Consider the following 21,940-nt stretch of genomic DNA (forward strand, 5'->3'; position numbering starts at 1 on the left):
AAGGTTTCTCATTGTATCCCATTGGGTTGACTTTTTTCTTGCCCTGATGTGGGACCTAAGCCGAGGATGTCGTTGTGGCTTGTGCAGCCCTTTGAGACACTTGTGATTTAGGGCTATATAAATAAACTCTGATTGATTGATTGATTGATGAATGTGCATGTACGAGCCAGTCTGTCCCACAACAAGAGGATGGAGAAAAAGAAAGAGCTTATTGACTCTGGCGGACTCGCGCAAGGCACTCTAGGTACATTAATACCATATACGGACGTTTCTCCCAACCGGTGAGGTCCCAGGTTGTGCAAATTCCAAACGGCTCGTTTGGCTGAAGTAGGAAGGCATGCAAGATCATTTTATAAATATCTCCGAAGGATGGATTTAAAATTTTCAGGACTTATGCGGATCCCAAATAAACAACTGCAGGTACCAATAGTTAGGAAAAGCTGGTTTTGCGTAATAAAGCCCCTTTAAGTAACACAATAATTACTTCTCCCAGTAACTCATACTTGTCAACCTTGAGACCTCCGAATTCGGGAGATTTGGGGGGGGGGGGGGGGGGGGGGGGGGGGGTATTTCTTATATATATATATCTATAAATAAAATAAATACTTGAGTGAATTCTAACTATATATATATGTATTTTATTATTTATATATATATATATATATATATATATATATATATACATATACATACATATATATATATATATATATACATATATATAAATATATATATATATATATATATGTATGTATATGTGTATATATATATATATATATATATATATATATATATATATATATATATATATATATATATATATATAAAATAAATATTTGAATTTCAGTGTTCATTTATTTACACATATACACACACATAACACTCCTCTACTCATTGTTGTATTTGAAAGTGCAATGCTTTGCAGCCAGTAGCACAGCCTTTGAAGGAGCATAGGTATGGGCAACATCTGTGAAATTTAATTTGCAGGAAAGGAGTGAGTTTAGGTTTGAATTTGTCCATCCTCATTCTATTCTCTGTCACTCGTCGTCGCCATGACTGTCTCTTCTTCGTTCTTCTGCTTCGTCTCCTTCTTGTTGTGTGTGCAGTTGTGCACTCTCTAGAGATGCGCGGTTTGCAGACACAACCGCGGAGTCCGCGGATTATCCGCGGATCGGGCGGATGAAAAAAAAAAAAAAAAGATTTTATCCGCGCGCGGGTCGGGTCGGGCGGATTAATTAGATTTTTTTTTTCTTTTTTTTTCTTTTTTGCGGTTGGCAGTTAAACCAATTCGGAAATATATATACATAGTTAAATGTTGTTACCCACATACGAAAAACGAGCAGGCACCTGCTGCATATGCCACAACAGAAGAAAAAAAAAGAAAAGAGATGGACACTTTTACGGAGCGGAGAAGGGACGCCTCGCCGGGGTCCGGGACCGAGGCCCCTTCCCCCGAGAGGGCCCCACCGGGAGCCGTAGCTGAGGCGATCCGCGAGAAGGGCCCGACGCACGTCCAGGGTCACTACCGCGCCCACCGCACCAACACCCCGCCTCGTCCGCTTTCGCCGCGGCCGGCGTCACGCGCAGCAGGTAAGCAGCTTACCTGCCCGCCACCCCCGTGGCCGGGGGCTCGTAACATGGGTCACTCCGCGCGCTCCGCCCGCGCAGCTTACCTGTCCGCCACCCCTGTTGCCGGGGGCGCGTAACAGGGGTCACTCCGCGCGCAGTGCGCTCACGAAAGGGGTGGGGCTCACCCTGGTTGATATAGAGAGCAGGACGGTGGCCATGGAAGTCAGAACCCGCTAAGGAGTGTGTAACAACCCACCTGCCGAATCAACTAGCCCTGAAAATGGATGGCGCTGGAGCGTGGGCCCATACCTGGCCGTCGCCGGCAGCGAGACGCGCTTGGAGGTGCGCTCAGCGCGGCTCCCATATGATTGCGCACTGGTGTGCGTCTGGGTCGTGACAGCGTGGCACGCGCAAGTCTGTGCTGCATTGGATCAGTCTCCTTTCTTTAACAGGCAAAAGCTTTATAACCTCACCATACCTGCCAACTTTTAAATCAGAAAAACCTAGTAGCCAGGGTCCAAGGGCCGCAGGCCCCGGTAGGTCCAGGACAAAGTCCTGGTGGAGGGTTCAGGGCTTCGCCCCCCGACGCAAAATGATTACCGTATTTTCCGCACTATAAGGCGCACCTAAAAACCACAAATTTTCTCAAAAGCTGACAGTGCGCCTTATAACCCGGTGCGCTTTATATATGGATAAATATTAAGATTCATTTTCATAAAGTTTCGGTCTCGCAACTTCGGTAAACAGCCGCCATCTTTTTTCCCGGTAGAACAGGAAGCGCTTCTTCTTCTACGCAAGCAACCGCCAAGGTAAGCACCCGCCCCCATAGAACAGGAAGCGCTTCTTCTTCTACTGTAAGCAACCACCCGCCCGCGTAGAAGAAGAAAAAGCGCGCGGATATACTGTACGTTTCATTTCCTTTGTGTGTTTACATCTGTAAAGACCACAAAATGGCTCCTACCAAGTGACAGGGATCCGGTTCATGAAAAGACGCAATCTCTCCATCCGCACACGGATTACTATTTCACAGCAACTGATATTCCTGTGAACCGCACTGTGGATACAACGGGAGCACGTACGGTGAATATTCGCACCACAGGGAATGAGAAGTCATCCTTCACTGTGGTTCTAGCTTGCCATGCTAATGGCCAGAAACTTCCACCCATGGTGATATTCAAAAGGAAGACCTTGCCAAAAGAGACCTTTCCAGCCGGCGTCATCATAAAAGCTAACTCGAAGGGATGGATGAAGAAAAGATGAGCGAGTGGTTAAGGTAAGTTTAAGTTTACGCGAAGAGGCCGGGTGGCTTTTTTCAGCAGCTCCGTCCATGTTGATATACGATTCCATGACTGTTTTTTTGACATTCCTTTAGCGCAGTTAGATGCGGCTTACAACACGGGGCGGCTTATGGGTGGACAAAGTTTTGAAATATGCCGTTCATTGAAGGCGCGGCTTATAACCCAGGGCGCCTTATGGTGCGGAAAATACGGTATTAGCATTCAGACAGGTTAAAATGTTGCTAAAACCATCACTTTTCTATCAGTCACAGTGACTTTTCAAAACAAAAATATTACAGCAAAAATCATATGGGTTGATTGACATGTTTATTCTGTAAGCTAACTTCAATAGTTTGAAATTATTTTGACAGTTAATGCCAGTTATCCTGTCAACCTTTCACAAGACTTCAATTTGTTAATTGAAAGTATAAATAGTATAAACACTTTTAACAGTATGTCGTGCTGTGAAATACAGCCGACAGGCAGGCCCGGCCCTAACCAATCTGGCGCCCTAGGCAAGATTTTAGGTGGCGCCCCCCCCCCCCCCCCCCCACATCGGCAGTGAAGTGTATATACTCACAAGAACCCGAATAGCTTTGTCTTTGACCTTTTTTTTTTACTTACAACTATACCTAATATATAAAGGGGTGGAAAAGTGACTATTACCTGCAGGGCAAACATTAGCTAACCAGAAGGCAATAATGTAAACAAAAAACACCTGCTTAAAGATCTAATACAAATGTCCCTGAGGAATGTAAGGTGGGAGTACTGTAATTACCTAACGTTACATTATTATTTCATTAGTCTTCAGTAATGCGGACGCTGTATCGATCCGTTGTGGTGAAGAAGGAGCTGAGCCGGAAGGCAAAGCTCTCGATTTACCGGTCGATCTACGTTCCCATCCTCACCTATGGTCATGAGCTTTGGGTCATGACCGAAAGGACAAGATCTCGGGTACAAGCGGCCGAAATGAGTTTCCTCCGCCGAGTGGCGGGGCTCTCCCTTAGAGATAGGGTGAGAAGCTCTGTCATTCGGGGGGAGCTCAAAGTAAAGCCGCTGCTCCTCCACATCGAGAGGAGCCAGATGAGGTGGTTCGGGCATCTGGTCAGGATGCCACCCGAACGCCTCCCTAGGAAGGTGTTTCGGGCACGTCCGACCGGTAGGAGGCCACGGGGAAGACCCAGGACACGCTGGGAAGACTATGTCTCCCGGCTGGCCTGGGAACGCCTCGGGATCCCCCGGGAGGAGCTGGACGAAGTGGCTGGGGAGAGGGAAGTCTGGGCTTCCCTGCTTAAGCTGCTGCCCCCACGACCCGACCTCGGATAAGCGGAAGAAGATGGATGGATGGATGGATACATTATTATTTTCCATAACAATTTAGCCCCCTCCACAATATTAACCCGACGTTAAAACAGAACTAGCTATTTATTGATTAGCAATTGCCGAATCATGTAACATTAGCTTAATGCTAAAAAGCCAGGTTACTATCACATTCTGTAACAGACAAATAATTTCATGTAGGCTAACGTTACCTACCTGCTACCTCTGTCTTTTCTAGTTTCTCCTCTTCTTTTCTCTTTTTTCTTCCCTGGGCACCTGACAGTTTTGGCCGTTTTGACATCTTGTGTTGATTTTTTGATGTGGTGACGTCCAAAAAGAGTCATGATACGGGAAGGGAGGGGGCGCACCGTGCGGGGGGAGGAGGGGGGCGTAATGTTGTAACAAATAATATTTCTATTAAATAGGCTTTACTTTGCATTTTAATTAACGTGAGATTATTTTTTTGTATTTAGAAATAATAGTAACAACTTTTTTTTTTTTTTTTTTTCTCCAACATTTGTGGCACTGGCATGGCGCCCCCTGATGGACGGCGCCCTTAGCATTTGCCTATACGGCCTATGCCACGGGCCGGCCCTGCCGACAGGATTGCGCACCAAACACGAAGCAAGGCCATGGTGCAGGAGAACAAAGGACTTCTTTCATTTAAGGTTTGTGATAAACCATCAAACTCATTCGTTAAAAGGACTCTATAGTAATATAAAGCGAATTTTTCTGGACATTATCATGCAAGAAAAGTTTATTTTTGGGATCGCGATCACCGCGTAATGATTTTTAAAGGTTGCATTACATTATTAACTGTCCCATGTGATCAGCCAGTGCGATTGGAAGTCCATGCTCAATTATTGCCTCCGTAAATAAAACTTCGGCATTTATCACATCCAAAGAATCTGTTTGGGCGACGAAAAACGTTGAAAGTTTTCCACTTGTATCGCTAGCAACGGCATTAGACTTGTGTTTGTTTGTCCCAACGTGGTCTTTTACATAGCTAATTCCTCCGTGTCCAATCGAAAAATCTTGTCTGCACAAGGTGCAATTCGCGTAGTTTTCACCCTTTTTTTTTTTTTTTTTATTAATATTAGATATATAACAACGGGCGGATGGCGGGCGGGTGCAGTTCTGATCAAACGTTACATCGGGTGGATGGCGGATGGTTGACGACTTTCTGACGCGGTTGCGGATGAAATAAATTGCCTATCCGCGCATCTCTAGCACTCTCCAAAAGACGTAGATGTTATAACGTGACTGGGCCGGTACGCTGTTTATATGAAGGAAAAGCGGACGTGACGACAGGCTGTCCTCACTCAGGTCCGCACGAACCTGGAGGGGGCGTGCCTTAAGTCTGGCTGGAAATCGGGAGAAATTCGGGAGAATATTTGTCCCGGTAGATTTTCGGGAGAGGCACTGAAATTCGGGAGTCTCCCGGAAAATTCGGGAGGGTTGGCAAATATGCAGTAACTGATTCATTACTTTTTAAAAATCATCTCCCAAACACTGGTTATCATTCAGTGTTTGTGGGGGGGTCCCCACATCTGCGGTCCCCTCCAAGGTTTCTCATTGTCATCCCATTGGGTTGAGTTTTTCTTTGCCCTGATGTGGGATCTGAGCCGAGATGTCATTGTGGCTTGTGCAGCCCTTTGAGACACTCGTGATTTAGGGCTATATAAGTAAACTTTGATTGATTGATTGATGTGCATGTACGAGCCAGTCTGCCCCACAACAAGAGGATGGAAAAAAAGAAAGAGCTTATTGACTCTGGCGGACTCGCGCAAGGCACTCTAGGTACACTAATACCATATATGGACGTTTCTCCCAACCGGTGAGGTCCCAGGTTGTGCAAATTCCAAACGGCTCGTTTGGCTGAAGTAGGAAGGCATGCAAGATCATTTTATAAATATCTCCGACGGTTGGATTTCAAATGTTCAGGACTTATGCAGATCCCAAATTCACAACTGCAGGTACCAAAAGTTAGGAAAAGCTGGTTTTGCGTAATAGGGCCCCTTTAAGTAACACAATAATTACTTCTCCCAGTAACTATGATTCATTACTTTTTTTAAATCGTCTTCCAAACACTGGTTATCATTCAGTGTTTGGGGGGGTTCCCCACATCTGTGGTCCCCTCCAAGGTTTCTCATTGTCATCCCATTGGGTTGAGTTTTTCCTTGCCCTGATGTGGGATCTGAGCCGAGGATGTCGTTGTGGCTTGTGCAGCCCTTTGAGACACTCGTGATTTAGGGCTATATAAATAAACATTGATTGATTGATTGATTGAGAACGGTAATATTAACCGTCACCATGAGGATTCTGGCGGGAACTCTCGTTCAACCCTTTTTCGATCACGCATGCACCTCCTGGTACCCTAGCACCTCAAATCTAAACTCCAAACATCCCAGAACAAGCTAGTCAGATTACTTCTAGACCTCCACCCCAGATCCCACCTCACTCCTACCCAGTTCTCCAAAGTGGGCTGGCTCAGGGTGGAGGACAGAGTAAAACAACTTGCACTGAGCCTAGTCTATAAAATCCGCTACACCTCCCTGATACCGAAGTACATGTCAAACTACTTCCTTAACGTAAATGACCGCCATAACCACAACACCAGGGGGAGCTCCACTATCCACGTTAAACCCAGATTCCGAACTAACAAAGGTCTTAACTCATTCTCTTTCTATGCCACATCAATGTGGAATGCGCTCCCAACAGGTATAAAAGAAAGGGCATCTCTATCCTCCTTCAAAACCGCAATAAAAGTTCACCTCCAGGCAGCTTCAACCCTAAACTAACACCCTCCCCGGATTGTTAATAATCAAATGTAAACAATCAAATGCAGATACTTTTCTTATGCCTTCTGATCTCTCTCTCTGTCTCTCTCTCTGTCTCTCTCTCTCTCTCTCTCTCTCTCTCTGCCCACTACTTGCTGTACATATCCTCCAAGTCAGACCTACACTGTTCCAATATCCATTTCTCTGTTCTCAATTGTTGATGACTGATGATAACAACCAAACCTAACCCCCCCCCGCCCCCCGCCCTCTCCACACCCCAATTGTAAAAAACGTAAATAATTCAATGTGATTATCTTGTGTGATGACTGTATTATGATGATAGTATATATGATAGTATATATCCGTGTCATGAATCAATTTAAGTGGACCCCGACTTAAACAAGTTGAAAAACGTATTCGGGTGTTACCATTTAGTGGTCAATTGTACGGAATATGTACTTGACTGTGCAACCTACTAATAAAAGTCTCAATCAATCAATCAAAGGGTTTTTACTGCGGTCACATCTTCATACTTAATCATTTGACAGCACTAAATAAATCATTATTTTGTCCATACAAAAGTGTAAAAAAAACAACTACTCGTTACGATTAATAGCTTTTTTAACACCCGGAAGTGTTCAAAAACAATGTTGTGTCAACTCTCCCTTTGTGACGTCACGCCCTCTAGCGCGTGCGGGCGCCTGTGCTGCGCTGCCTCAGTCTAAAGTGTTGAATCCTGCCAGCCTGTTGGGAAGCCAAAAGCCAGAAAAGACAAGGAGAGAATGGAGCGCTCCACTCGGCTTCGGCAGGAGGAATAATCACTCAGACGCCACTGAGGACATTGGAAGACGGACAAACTCCCAGGGAGAAAGAAAGTCAACTTGAGGGGAAAGTGTTCCGCACTTCTCGCCAGGACGCTGTTTAAAAAACATGGATACACTTTTCTCTCTTTTACCGGGACTCTTCCTCCTCATCTCGGCTGTTGGGAATGTCTCCGGGCAGATGCTACAAGGTAGGCGCCAACAACCCCCAAAATCTGACTTTAGAACGCTTTATTTTTTCGCTTGTTCGGACGTTTTTTTGGAAGTGAAACCTCGCGTGTGTAATGAGGCGAGCTCCTGCCAGGTGCGTTCAGGGCGCAGCGGAAAAGTTCCTAATTACCGCCGTGCTTGTTGCCACCGACTCTAAAACACGCCTAAATGTCCCAAAACGCCACAACATGTCGATTGTAACAGTTTATTCTCTCTCAATTGTCGTTACCGGTGTGTCAAATGTTGTTATTGCGAAGCGTGAAACTGGTTCGCCTCACGTTTGAATTCGGGCTGTTTGCCAAGCAGACTGATATTTGCTTACCTTGCACAAAAAACCTCCACTAACATGTTTTTTTATTGACATTTTGACTTCTACACTATTAAAAATGTACAAGTTTACTTTAATCAGTCGCATTTGTTAACCATAGGACGACGAGCAGGCAGAAACGGAGGAGCAAAAAGTTCTGCCCATTCATTATCAGCCACGAATTGTGTTATTAATATTGCTTATTTTCATGTTTCTTCAGTTATTGCCATTGTAATCACTGTTTGCGCAGCATAATCAGCCGTGTTGGAAGCGTCCCGATGTTCGGCAGGCTTCGGCTTCACACACATCCTAATACACACGATGTGCAGAGGCATATATACTGTATATACAGTGGTGTGCACATTTATTAAAACACTTGCCATGAACTTATTTCAATGAAACCCCCCCCCCCAATGTAGACCTAAAATTAGGGGTGTGAATCAATCCGATTCCTGGGGTCACTTTGATTCGGAATCGAGTCTCGATTCAACACGATTCTCAATTGAAACCGATTCTCACAATGCATTATTTCGTGTAATGATTGTAATGAAACTTTTTCAAAACAGGTTACAGGTTAGAAAAGCTCTTTTTAATTGATTTTTGGAAATTATTCATCAATTTAGAATCGTGATTCAAATGTTAATCGATGCACCTCCTACATAAAACTATTGTTTCTTTCACAATGGGACCCTTCAACCATTATGGTATTGCATAATGAACGTTCCAGAGACCCCCTGCATGATACCGGTTGTCAATTACTGGAGAACATAATGCATTTTGGAAATGCTGAATAACAGTCAAATCTCCCTTTTTATATTCATTACAACCGGCTTCTGAGAGAGTGGAATGACTTCAAGGTTGAAACTCTCATAAACACTTGGATACAATGCCAGAAAGATGACTGTTTTCAAAGAGGGCCACACTCAATATTAGAGTAAAAGGTTAAAAAACCCAAAAAGTACTACGCTGATAAATTTGTGTGTGAAATACCTTTTGCTAATGGCCAACAAGTGAAATTCGGGTTCTAGGAACAAATAAAACACCTGTTTCTTAAGATTTGACAAATGCTGTAATATTTTTGCACACCATTGCATGCATATTCTCAGTTTATGGATGTGTGTCTTGTACTGTGGGTGCAGGCTGTCTCCGGTTGAATTTGTGCAACATGTTTTAAAAAAAGTGTCATTAGACTTTTATGAAATTATAATTGCAATATTGCAGAGGTAGTCTTTGCAAAACACTCAGGATGTAAAAGAAGCATGAATCTGCAAAGCAAATACTTTAAAAAAATGAAACTTTGTGACCCCCACTTGTGTGTTTTTAGTGTTTTTTTTCCTGCATTGTGCATCTCACCCCACATAAAGCTTGATTTATGTGCCGGACATTACTAGAAACTGCACGTGGGTGGGGGGTCCAGCATGCCCAGGCTCGTTGATGATTTGCATAAAAATTATACATTAATTACCACTTCTTCTGTGAGCTTTATTGCTTCGCCCCCCCTTCTAACCACCCCCAACTACTCCCCTCTTTCCCCTCCCTGGGGGCCATTTGGTCTGCAGGGCAACAAATGTGTGGAATTTCTTTGAGGCCTCTCCGGGAATGCGCTTGCTGTTAATTTGCAAGTAAATACGAGATGCTACTTTACATAGCTTGGAGGAGGGCCGTCAATGTGGCAAAGAAGGTGAAAGATAACATTTAGGGGGGGTGGGAAAATGGTTGCAAATATACAGTGGACGGTTGGAAAAGAGGACATTTGTTGTCGCAGTCATTATGGGATGGACAGCGAAGATGTGTGTTGTGTGGCTTGTCGTCCTCTTCTCCTTCAAACACACACGAGGACAAGTTGAAAATGAATTGAAGAAAACTCAAAAGTGTCATCATTACCATAGTCATTGTTCAGATGTCCTTTCTCCAAACTAGTCTCATTTAGCTGCATTATTCTCTACCCCCCTTGTCATGTATAATGCCCAAATGAAACAATGCAATACTAAATGGTGTTTTATGTGAACAGGGCTCTCTCTGGCGTCTGCGCTTATCAAACGCTGCTTCGCAGCAGCCTTATCACCTCCACGCGCTTGAGTAATAAATGTGGTCTGTCGCGGCGCCTTTGCAAACGCCAATAACCAACTGGATGCCAGTGTGACAACTTTTCCATGCGGCGCCTCGCGTTATGACGTCCTTAATCTTAATGAAGTGAAGTAATTGATTGCCATTAGCTCCCCGCGACGCATTGGAGGGCTGCTGCCAAACATCACAGTCCGCTTTAACTGTAAGTCTAAATCATGTTTTTTTTTCTGTAGTTTGAGTGTAACTACCAAGTTAGTTTAATTGCAATTAATTTAAAGCGCCATTTGGAATCCCTGGAAAAGATATGAGGAAGGGAGATGGAGACGGAGGGGGGGAAAAACAACATGCAACCGTTGGTTCTTGGCCGTGGGCATCTTTTCTACTCAAGAGACTGTGAAAACGGCAGGAGGGGTGCGTCTGTGTGTTTTTCTGTCATGTCCTCTTTGTGTGCGTGCACTGTCACTTGAAGAGCGAGTGCGGTGCTTTTAAGCCCTCCGTAGTAAAGTGATACAAACACAAGCATGAAATGTTTTCTTCTAATTTAGATTCCTGTGAAAATCCCTCCTAAATCCACTGTGCCCGTAGGAAACGTTGCCAAAGCAAAGACTGTTTTTTTCAAATGTTCTTGTTAAAAGTAATGCATGGGTCAGGTCTTTCTCAATGTCGCCTTTTCAAATCGGACGCCTCTCCGCTATTTATTTGGATTTCAATTTAGTTGCTGATTTTTAAGAAAGCAACAAAAAGTAATGGCTCATTTCTATAACGGTTTGAGGATGGGTTCTGCGGGCATGCACACGCACGCGCATGTGGAAAATGTAATTAATCTGCTCAGAATTCATTAGCTAATCCCTCATTAGACTTGTGTGCGTGAATGAATCGAAGGGTTTGGCATTGAAAGACGGCTAAAAAGCAAGTACAAAGGCTGTGACCTTCCAGTCTCTAGCACGGGGAGTTCCTTCCTGGCTCCGAGTGTGCTACGCGTCAATGTGGCTTTGTAGTCATACAAAGTTGTACAAGTTTGATCAAAATAAAAACAATCAGTATTTTCATTGACCTCGAGCAAATGGAATCTGAGAAACTTGTCCTACAAAATTAGTAGCTTGAGGACTGAATGGTCACAGGTTCAAGACCCAAAGCCGATGACAATCAGTACAGTTCCATGCACTAACTTACCGTAGTCTGATTTTGGCTCGAAAAAAGCTTTCTACAACACATGGAAACACCTTTTGTCTTTTTAAAAAAAAAAATCAGATTGACACACCTCGTATGTGATTAGAAACCAGTTTTCTTTGACATTTTGTGTGCCAATCTCTTTGGCGGACCATCACATTATTCACAGGCGAAGAAGAACAAGATGGGGGTGAGGGGACAGGTAGGAATGTAACGATCTGAAAATTTCATATCAGTTATTGTGACCCAAATTATTACAGTTATCATCCTCATAGTATTGCTGAATGTGCTTATAATGTATTTATGCAGAAGAAACATTAAAAATTGTTCTGGATTTTGAGTTTGAGTTTATTTCGAACATGCATGTATAAAAGTTAAAGTTAAAGTTAAAGTACCAATGATTGTCACACACACACTAGGTGTGGCGAAATTATTCTCTGCATTTGACCCATCACCCTTGATCACCCCCTGGGAGGTGAGGGGAGCAGTGGGCAGCAGCGGTGGCTGCGCCCGGGAACACATGATACATCACAATTTACAGCATGATACATCACAATTTCCAGTTTCTCTATTCATCATGTTCGAAAAGGAGTAGGAAGAAGCAGAGCTTATTTAATCCTACCCCTTTTCCTTTACATAGCAGTTGCTAAAACTTTCGTTCACTTCCTGTTCTCAATTTATTCACAATATACTCCATAAGTAATAACAAAATAAATAATAATTGGTGAAGTAAGTTATATTTCCTTTAGAAGAGTAAGATTGCTTTGAAAATGAATGGATGGATGAGATAAATTCAAAATAGACTACAGACTGTGGTGACGTAGGCCGGCTTCGTCGCGTGAAGAAGCCTACAACTTTTGGTTGTGTTTTCTGCTCCATTTGCTGAATGGCGATATTCGATATATATCTTGATATTTTTTCCGTAAAGTATACACAAAACAGTCCTAGTTACCTGAGATACTAAGTATGGCATAATTATGACTTACTAAGTCAAAAATAATGACAAAATAATGACTTACAAAGTCAAATTAATGACTTACTGTAAGTAAGCGTTTGCAATAAGCGTTTGAAAAAAAGAGTTACCGGTAAAAGTGGAGCCACATGCTGACATATGCTCAACTCATCATGCTTAATTTATTACAGCATTTGGGAAGCCTGTAGTTGATTTTTGTTATGTAAATGTTATATTTTTATCAACATGTGATAGCAGGGACCCTGCCATTCAAAACAAGGCTGCTACATTACTAATGATTAATGTAACTATAGCTGAAAAAATAGTACAATAGCAATAAGAGAGACTATTCATTCCTGAATACCACGGAGTTCATGTAGGCTTTATGATGCAGTTACATTATTATATCAACTATCAGAGACAGCTTCAGGAAACTCTTCATTTAACATAATGTCATTTTTTGCTGCTTCAACACCGCTCAATCAACACAGAAAAAGGTAAAAATAAATAACTTAGTTGTTAACTGTAGCTGACTGCGTGGGTTCCCTCCAGGTCCTCCGGCTTCCTCCCACCTCCAAAAACATGCACCTTGGGATAAGTTCATTGGCAACACTAAATTGGCCCTAGTGTGTGAATGTGAGTGTGAATGTTGTCTGTCTATCTGTGTTGGCCCTGTGATGAGGTGGTGACTTGTCCAGGGTGTACCCCACCTTCCGCCCGATTGTAGCTGAAATAGGCTCCAGCGACCCCGAAAGGGACAAGCGGTAGAAAATGGATGTATGGATGGAAAACCATATAACAGTGAAAAGTTGTCATTATCTGTTAGATCTGGAGCTTGAAAGTTACTAAAGTTAGCTTATTACCATGTAGCATTCTCTTCCATTTTCATTCCCACATAGCAGTGTAAAAACTAGCAAAAAACAACAACAAAAATACAAAGACTGAACTTATACATTATATATCGTATAGGCATGTTGCTTGACTAGACAGGAACTGTACATATATGTATATATGTAACCTGCTCAGTGGCCTTGTGGTTAGTGTCCGCCCTGAGATCGGTAGGTCGTGAGTTCAAACCCCGGCAGATTCATACCAGACTATAAAAATGGGACCCATTACCTCCCTGCTTGGCACTCAGCATCAAGGTTTGAATTGGGTGTTAAATCACCAAAATGATTACCGAGCGCGGCCACCACTGCTGCTCACTGCTCCCCTCACCTCCCATGGGGTGGAACAAGGGGATGGGTCAAATGCAGAGAGTAATTTCACCACAGTGGTACTTTAACTGTAACTACAGAAGCACTGATTTAAAAACGATCACAAGACACTAACATCCATCAAGTACATACTCATTGATGCATGAGTAAGTCCAACATTGTCTTTCATGGCTTAATGCTTTATTAGTGGACTGATCCAGATGTAAAAAAATAGATTTGCCTCCACACTTTTCTACTTTTAATCTCTGTAAAAGGAAGAGTGTTTGAACAGATTGCTTAAAAACTCCACGTTGGTGATTTAAAATGTTGTGAAAAGCGTATGGCTCCACTTCATCACATTCAGCTTTTTATTGATACCTGGCTTGTCCACGTCTGCGCAGCTAAAAGTAAATAAACCGTAGCAATATTGAATGTTTGCCTTGCATCTCGAAGGGTCGACGGCCTCTAAGGCCCATGGTTGCAAGTTGCAACCCAGCAATTCCCTTTTTAAAAAAAGCCACAATTCCGCCTTCGATATTACCCCCAAAGTCAGGGCATTTCTGGTTTGACTTTCAACCAGACTGTCAAATTGAAATTGGGCATGGAAATATGGATGCAGTAACTTACCTTATTGTCAAGGATCACGGTTTTTGAGGGGTGCATGACTATCTGTCACATACTTGCCAACCCTTCCGGATTTTCCGGGAGACTCCCGAAATTCAGCGCCTCTCCCGAAAACCTCCCGGGACAAATTTTCTCCCGAAATTCTGGCGAAGCTGGAGGCCACGCCCCCTCCAGGTTTATTATTAGGCAGTTTCATTAACGTCCTCCCAGTGTGGCAACAACACATAACAACAACAGTCACATTTTGTCTACCGTAAAGCAGTTCGTCTGCCGTAAACAGCAATGTTGTGACACTCTTAAACAGGACAATACTGCCCTCTACTGTACATGCATATGTGACAATAACATATACGGCTTTTAGAGAGTGCAGTGCACAACTGCGCACACAACAAGGAGACGAAGCGGAATGCATCATCAGAGAGGGTGTTCAGCATGGTTAGAAAAATAGTGACAGAGAATAGAACAAGGATGGACAATTCAACCCTTAACTCAACAATGAGTAGATGAGTGTTATGTGTGTGTATATGTGTAAATAAATGAACACTGAAAATCAAGTATTTCTTATATATATATATATATATATATATATATATATATATATATATATATATATATATATAATAAAATTAATATATATAAAGCTAGAATTCACTGAAAGTCAAGTATTTCTTATATATACTGTATGTATATATATATATATATATATATGAAATACTTGACATATATATATATATATATATATATATAAGTCAAGTATTTCATATATATATATATATATATATATGAAATACTTGACTTGGTGAATTCTAGCTGTAGATATACTCCTCCCCTCTTAACCACGCCCCCAACCCCACCCCGCCCCCGACTACGCCACCCTCCACCCCCCACCTCCCGAAATCGGAGGTCTCAAGGTTGGCAAGTATGATCTGTCAGCACACAGCGCAAGCGAACTGTGAGGGTGCTAAAAATGTGTGGAAGAGACACTTTTGCACCAAATCAGAATCCTGTAATGATCATATCCCTGATGAATGATGGTGTTGGTCCAGTGTCATCAATCTCTCTGGTGCCCTGTTGGGCTCAGGTCACAGCTGTCGGCACACAGGAGCGTGAAGCTCACTGCTGCCCCGCATAGCCACTCTAAAAACGAGCGCACAGTCTCTTCCACACATGGCTGCTTAATGACAGATTAAGTAATCAACACTCTCAGCTGATTAATTGCATTTCAATGTGCACAAATGATCACCCTCATATAGATAGTAAGCCCATTCTTGCAAGAATTTTGGTTGGATTTTGTACAAAAAGTAAAGAATGCCTTTTAGAAGAAACAAACCTGCTCTTGGATTACCTGTTTTTCAAGTGACTTATGGAAATAATGTGCCCCAGGGTATGCACAACACACATTAGTATTAAAACGTTTGTCGTTTGTGATGTTAAAACACATTTTTATTGGAAATAGAGACGTGAGAGCAGGTGACGACAGGTTTTGACATGAATATTTTCAGGGCTATTACAAGTGTAAGGGGTGGCACAGGTTAAAGGTTGAGGTCAGCCATGTGTTGGTTTAAGTTGGTGCAGGATAACACATGCGAGACTGTGCTCACTCGGTTTAAACATTTACAATGTGCCGATACAAGGGGGTTTGTTTTTATTTCAAGTTTTTCTATAGTCCACTTTATGTCTGGGAGTAACTTCTGTATTGTTTGACGCACTGGAGTTAGTATACGTGCCAACAGTGTCTTTAAAATGCAACTGTAAATAACCTGTGCATGCCATGTGTCTAATTTTGTCTTATTGTTCTCTGTTGCTTCCTTGGACCAAGCTCATATGGGGCGCGCTGAGAAGGGTGAGTTACACCTGGCCAGCCAAGAGCTGAGCACCATGTCATCGTCATAGTTAGCTGGTCGTCTCCACCTTTATCATTGGGGATTCCTTGGTTGTCTTCACAGGGGTTTCTTTTTTGGTCATCCCACTTTTCATCTGTGATGTCTTTACTAACAGTCACATTCACAGGCATTTCATTCAGTTTCTATGTCGTAACTAACTCAGCTAACACATCTTCAAAGTGTATTGGAACATTATTAACACACTATATGGTGAAGGCACGTCTTGATGTTTGGAAGTTTTGTCAATTAACTCTAATCCACCTCTTCAAGGAGGGCATTTTTTTGAAGATGTGCTTAATGTTCTACCAAGTGCTTCTCTCATTTTTGATGCTTATAACTGCCGGCTTTGAACAGAGTTTTTGCTGTGTCAAGTGCCATTGGAGTTTCTACTAGAACTAAGTATTTTCAAAATGTGGAATACTTTTTGCCCTAAGCTGTTGCAGGTAGGGTCTTATCTTTGTAGATCTATTTACCATGTGTTGCGCCCTGTGAGAAGTTAAACAGCTGATGGTGTAGTTGGTGTGCCCAGGTGCTGTTTGTTTAGCTAAGGCTGTTCCCTAATTGAATGACTTGAGTTTAATGCCACTTCTACTGGGCGTCCACGTTCCCGGTGGACCCATCAACAACACTCTTACATCGAGCAGGCTATAAAGCTTTCCGTCTCTTTTGCACTTTTTTGAGAGCGGTGAAGCACATAGCTTACTAGGCCCCTATTCTTGGCCTGCAGCAGCTGTTTGAAAGGGGCTCAGGAAGGCCTACCTCCTTCTATTCCGTCTCACTCTCGCTCTGTCTTACTCTTTTACACTCCAAACACTCCCAGCGGCTGCTTGTTGGGAGTTAGTTTTCATTGTGAAAGTGACAGCTAAGTAACATAGAGAGCAGACAAGGTCTAACAACAATGTCTAATGGTCAATGTCTAACAGCGGTTTCCCACAAGCTTTTTCTTATACACTATAAATGCTCAATTTTAACATTTTGACATCCTAAAACTCAAAGGGAATGTGCCCAGTTAGTTCTATGCCAGCTCACTTTCTTATGAATGCCAACATGTGTTTTATTTGTTTTTATCTTTGTATGTGTGTAGATCTCTGCTCTGAGACACATTTAATACAAAAATAACAGAAACCTAATGAAAGTGCCGCTGTGCAGAGATTCTGTCAATTCACATTAGGCAGGACAGGTTCCCCTGGCAGGTCCTACATGTGTTCTAACTAATCTCAGTAGATTTCAACTCAACCAGAGACAATGGGGTTTTGACCAAAGTGCGTGCTGGCTTGTATTTATAAGAGTCATTAAAATCAACACACTGCGGGAAATGATTTGTCATATCAGTTTGGTTAAAAGTTGACCTGATTTATTGGATGTAGCTGTATCTGTATTTGAAAGCTAGAATGGTTTTGTCTTTCTGTATTGTTCCCTTCTCAGCACATTTTTTTCTTGTCAAGGAGTTAATCCAAACAAAGACTCGAGCCCTTCTTTCAACATTTAGGAGTTATTATTTCGCCTCACATTTTAGCAAGTAACATAAGAATGCCATCAAAAGTAATAAAGTCAGACTGGGAGAGAATGTATTATAAAGAGCCAGCGTTAAATATGAAGTTACTCTGTTGTCACAGTAACCCAACTTTAGCAGTGCCCTGCGTGTTTGGCAAATGTTTGATACTGAGGTCAAACCAAAACCACTGAGGCCAAAGTCTCATGGAAAATGTGATGACTCACTTTGTTTTAGTGTAACTAAGTCAAGATTTTAATAATGGGCCAGAGTCACGCTGTCATAGCACAAATTTTTTAACACGTTATATTGCTTGGAAAGTTCGTCAAAAAATAGCAATTCAGTAAAAATGTCTACATTCGAGGGTAGAAACTGTTGCGGAGAGACAAATCATCCATGAAAAGTCTATTTTACTTTCTAAGACTTTGTTTTGTGGATGCTAAGTAACTGTGACTGTTGGTATATACCTTTTTAAAAAGGTGTCTGCTCGACTTAGCCTCTTTACAACAGCCCTCAGGTGGCCGCCAGAGGACTCTTTTGTGCGTCTGTGTTTGCGGCTATGGGCACTGGCTGAAGGGGTTTCCATTATTACAGTTAGGAGGACATCTGTCATAAAGCAACATTACACACACACACACACATCCACACCAAAGTAGCCATAAGCAGTCCGTGTGCAGTATACCATGGTCTCCTGATCTTCCTGATCCCAGTCATGAGAAAATCCCAGAGGATGTTTTTTCTTCAGCCGCTCCCTTCTTACTGTCCTTACATTCATGTCCAGTAACACTCCTCTTTAAGCTGATTTGGTTTTAAGAGTGCTGGAAAGCTTTCAAGAGATATAAACCCTTTCTGTGTGAATCGGGGGTTTACAGTTGGATGACCGCTCCATTAAGATTATCATCTCAATGCCGTCTTTATATCTTCATATCACAGGGATGTTGGGATTCTCACCGTCAGTTGGGGCGAGGATTTCAATTGTCAAGCTAAGATTATGATTATTTGACTTAAAACATCTGTTTGAATACAATGGCTGAGTTATCATAAGCTATCCAAACAGTTCAATTGGAGAGCCATTCATACTCATTAAACCACTCATCTGTCTTCCTGCTTTTTGTAACGCTCTCCTGCCAGTCTGCATGCACACCCAACTGTCATTGGGTGGCAGGTTGACTGAAGACACATGGTCAGAATGACGGTGATCCTACACACGTCCACAGACCTTCAGTCCATCACTTGTAACTGGCTGGCACTGTGCAACGTCTCTCTGTCAGTGGTCCGGACTGGCGGCCTTTGCCTCAACTTTGAAAAGGTCTACCAACAAGCAAGTGGCCATTACGATATCTACTTCTGTTTGCAGTCTGACCTTCTCTGGCTCGATATTACATAAGATAACCTCACTAAATGTACGGGAAGCCCATTAAAACATTTTTTTGTTAGTTCTAAGTCACTATAAAAGACGACACCAAGAACATCATAGTGCACTCGTGATTTGATTTAAAAATGTATATCTATTCTTCTTGTTTCTTAATGTTGAATTACTGCCTGCTCATTTGCAAACATTTACATTTATTTCCAGGCATTTATCACTCTAAACATTTGCTTTGTCCAGGGTTTTAGGTTGAAAGCGCTATACTGCCACCATATTTCTTCCCGGCTGTTTCAAAGTGAACAGTGCCCTATAGACGCTCGTGGGAAACCCTGACTTTGAGCTTTACTTGTCCAATTGCAAACCTGCAAAGTTGTTTACCAGCTCTTTCTACAGAGTTAGATAAAACAAGGCTTGTTGAATTCCTAAACTGTTAACGATGGAAACAAAGCCGGTCCATTTTTTTGTTTATTAGACACGGCCTTGAGGTTTTGAGATTCAACTGTTTTTTTGTTGACATATATAGATATATACTAGTTACAAAGTTATAGACGAATCTACAACACTGCTATTTAAACTAAGCTGACTCCACTGTGTCTGGTGCACTCTCCTCACCTCACACATACATGTTCAACTCCCAGAGGTTACAATCAATCATTCCCTTCTTCTAGGAATTTATGGTTCACTAACAAACAACACAACAGACCTCTCTCCCTTTCTTGTGTACTTTTTTACTTACTTTGCTGCCCCTCCCCCTTTACATCCTTACATCCGTCACCCCCACTTTTGTTCTCCTTCCCATGTCTCCTGTTTCTGTGCTTTCTTTCCCGACAAGAGCCAGGGCGGGGAATTTGTTTGGCCAAATCCAGACTGACTGGTGTTTTATTACATGGATTAAATGTGTAGATTATTTTAAAGGTGGAAATAGTCAATTGTTAGGTAGGCCATGCTGTGGATAACACTGGAGCAATGTGGAGATTCAGAAATCCTGCTAATCCTCCTGAAAATAAACAAGGCAGACATATGAGAACTTTTGGGCACCATTATAAACTGATATATATCCGTATGTTTTGTTTTATAAAACCCATGATGATTAAATTGCTTCCATGAAGTCAGGAATGGGACCGGTTTATGACAAATGTTATATTATGACTTAGAAACTGTTAACGAAACATTTTTGTCCCACCTTTTCATTTTTGCCGCACCCAAATCCTCTTGCCAAAGTCTTTCCCTTTTGCATTCTTTCTCTTGTTGCCATCGTATACTTCTCCTGGAATGCGTTGATTGGTCTTCGTGTTCAGTTCATACGAATGTACCTCTGATACAGACTGTTTTTATTAACTGTCTTATTGTATAATGTGACTTTGCTAACTGTCACAATTGGGCCAAAGGTAAACAAAGTATACGCGTGCGTGCGTGCGTGCGTGCGTGCGTGCGTGTGTGTGTGTGTGTGTGTGTGTGTGTGTGTGTGTGTGTGTGTGTGTGTGTGTGTGTGTGTGTGTGTTTGCACGCACGCAAAGGGAGCTGTCTTATTGGACTAACGGTTAACAGATACAGCGATACCTCCCCATGACACAAGATGTCTCTTGCTATCAGTCTCACAAACACACACACACACACACACACACTTCACTACCTTGACTCAGGACTGTCTGTTAGTGTTACTGCCAATGTTGTACTTATTGGAGTTAAGTACAACTCTCTGAAACAGGACTATTGCAGACTGTGTGTTAGTTTAGAATGAAAGGCAAATGCCTATTTGTACAAACGACAAACACTTGAATTGGCGACGTGGAAAAATATAGTTTTGCCCTGAAACAGGCTTTCAGTTCGCCACCTTAGATTTGAGACTTTCTGTCATTATGCTAAAGGTAAAAAATACAAGCGCTGTTCAGTTTTACACAGCATTTGTGATCTTATCTACAGGGCTTTTTGGAAGTCTTCTAATTCTTCTGTGTCTAAAAATGTCTCACTATGCAGTAATGTGACTAAAGACCTACAATGACCCTGTGTTTAATTAAGGTTGTGTATCACAGTGTGGCTCTTATTTTAAAGTGGGTTTAAACCTCATAAAATGATTTTAAGCAATAATCGTTTCAGCCTGTCCACACATTTTCTACATGTGTATATTGGAAAAAAAGCATTTTTAAAGCAACAAATGGCACATTCAGTGCTGATAATTGCCTAGAATTGGAAGCCTTAGGGAAAATATTTGTTTATGGCACAAAAGCAAAAAGCTTTGTTGCAGAGGATTAAAACATAGCCGATTTTGCTGTATGGAGCAGCCGCTACTAAAAAGCATGAGCTTCCTGAATTTGTGCCCTACCTCTTTCTTACTCGAAACACTCACACACTTCAAAGGCATACATACTTGTGGACTGTGGAACAGTGGGAGCCACATGTGGTTTAGGTTAGCCACACTTTTCCCTTGCGCTGGCCCCAAACTAACCACTTGTACTTTACCATGGTCAACTACATTTTGCTTTAACCATGCGCTTCTGTGTGGGTCCTTGTCAATCTGTGTAGATGCGTGTTTGTGTGACGTGCCAAGGGCTTGTATAAGCTTGTCACCACCCGAGACTGGAAATTGCTCCAACAAGAACATACACACTTGAACAGTTTGTGAGGTAGATTGTTCAATAATTGTGTCTCAACATGATCATTCCAAGTGCGACTTGGGATATGGACCATGCAACGTTAAAGTGTTGTTAATTAGGGTCAGGTAATGAGCTTTCATTGTGTAGTGTTTGCTTAGAAAAATAATCTGCAGTTAGAGTGCCAATGCACCATTGCAAACATGCTTTAGTGTTTTCCCAAGGTTTTATTCCTTTTGTTCATTTTGTAAGCAAGTTGCTTTCGCATTGGTGTTCAAGGGCTCGTATGAATAAAAGGCAATTGTAACTATC

General features: G+C 42.3%; 1 protein-coding gene across 14 annotated transcripts in view; it reads left to right on the forward strand.

The window, feature by feature from the left end:
- The first annotated feature begins 7,637 nt into the window (after positions 1–7,637).
- Positions 7,638–21,940, forward strand: part of ptprk (protein tyrosine phosphatase receptor type K) — a 196,429-nt gene continuing 182,126 nt past the window's right edge. For 5 of the 14 annotated variants that reach the window (XM_061987110.2, XM_061987109.2, XM_061987111.2 and 2 more), the window contains exons 1-2: positions 7,642–7,958; positions 16,113–16,136. In XM_061987110.2, the coding sequence (XP_061843094.1) occupies positions 7,877–7,958; positions 16,113–16,136 (106 nt within the window). In that variant the 5' untranslated portion in view covers positions 7,642–7,876. Of the gene's footprint in view, positions 7,959–16,112; positions 16,137–21,940 lie in introns of all 14 variants that reach the window. The other 9 variants (XM_061987104.2, XM_061987102.2, XM_061987106.2 and 6 more) reach the window with 5 other exon arrangements.

Source organism: Nerophis lumbriciformis, linkage group LG26 (assembly GCF_033978685.3).
Source record: "Nerophis lumbriciformis linkage group LG26, RoL_Nlum_v2.1, whole genome shotgun sequence".
Lineage (NCBI taxonomy): Eukaryota > Metazoa > Chordata > Actinopteri > Syngnathiformes > Syngnathidae > Nerophis > Nerophis lumbriciformis.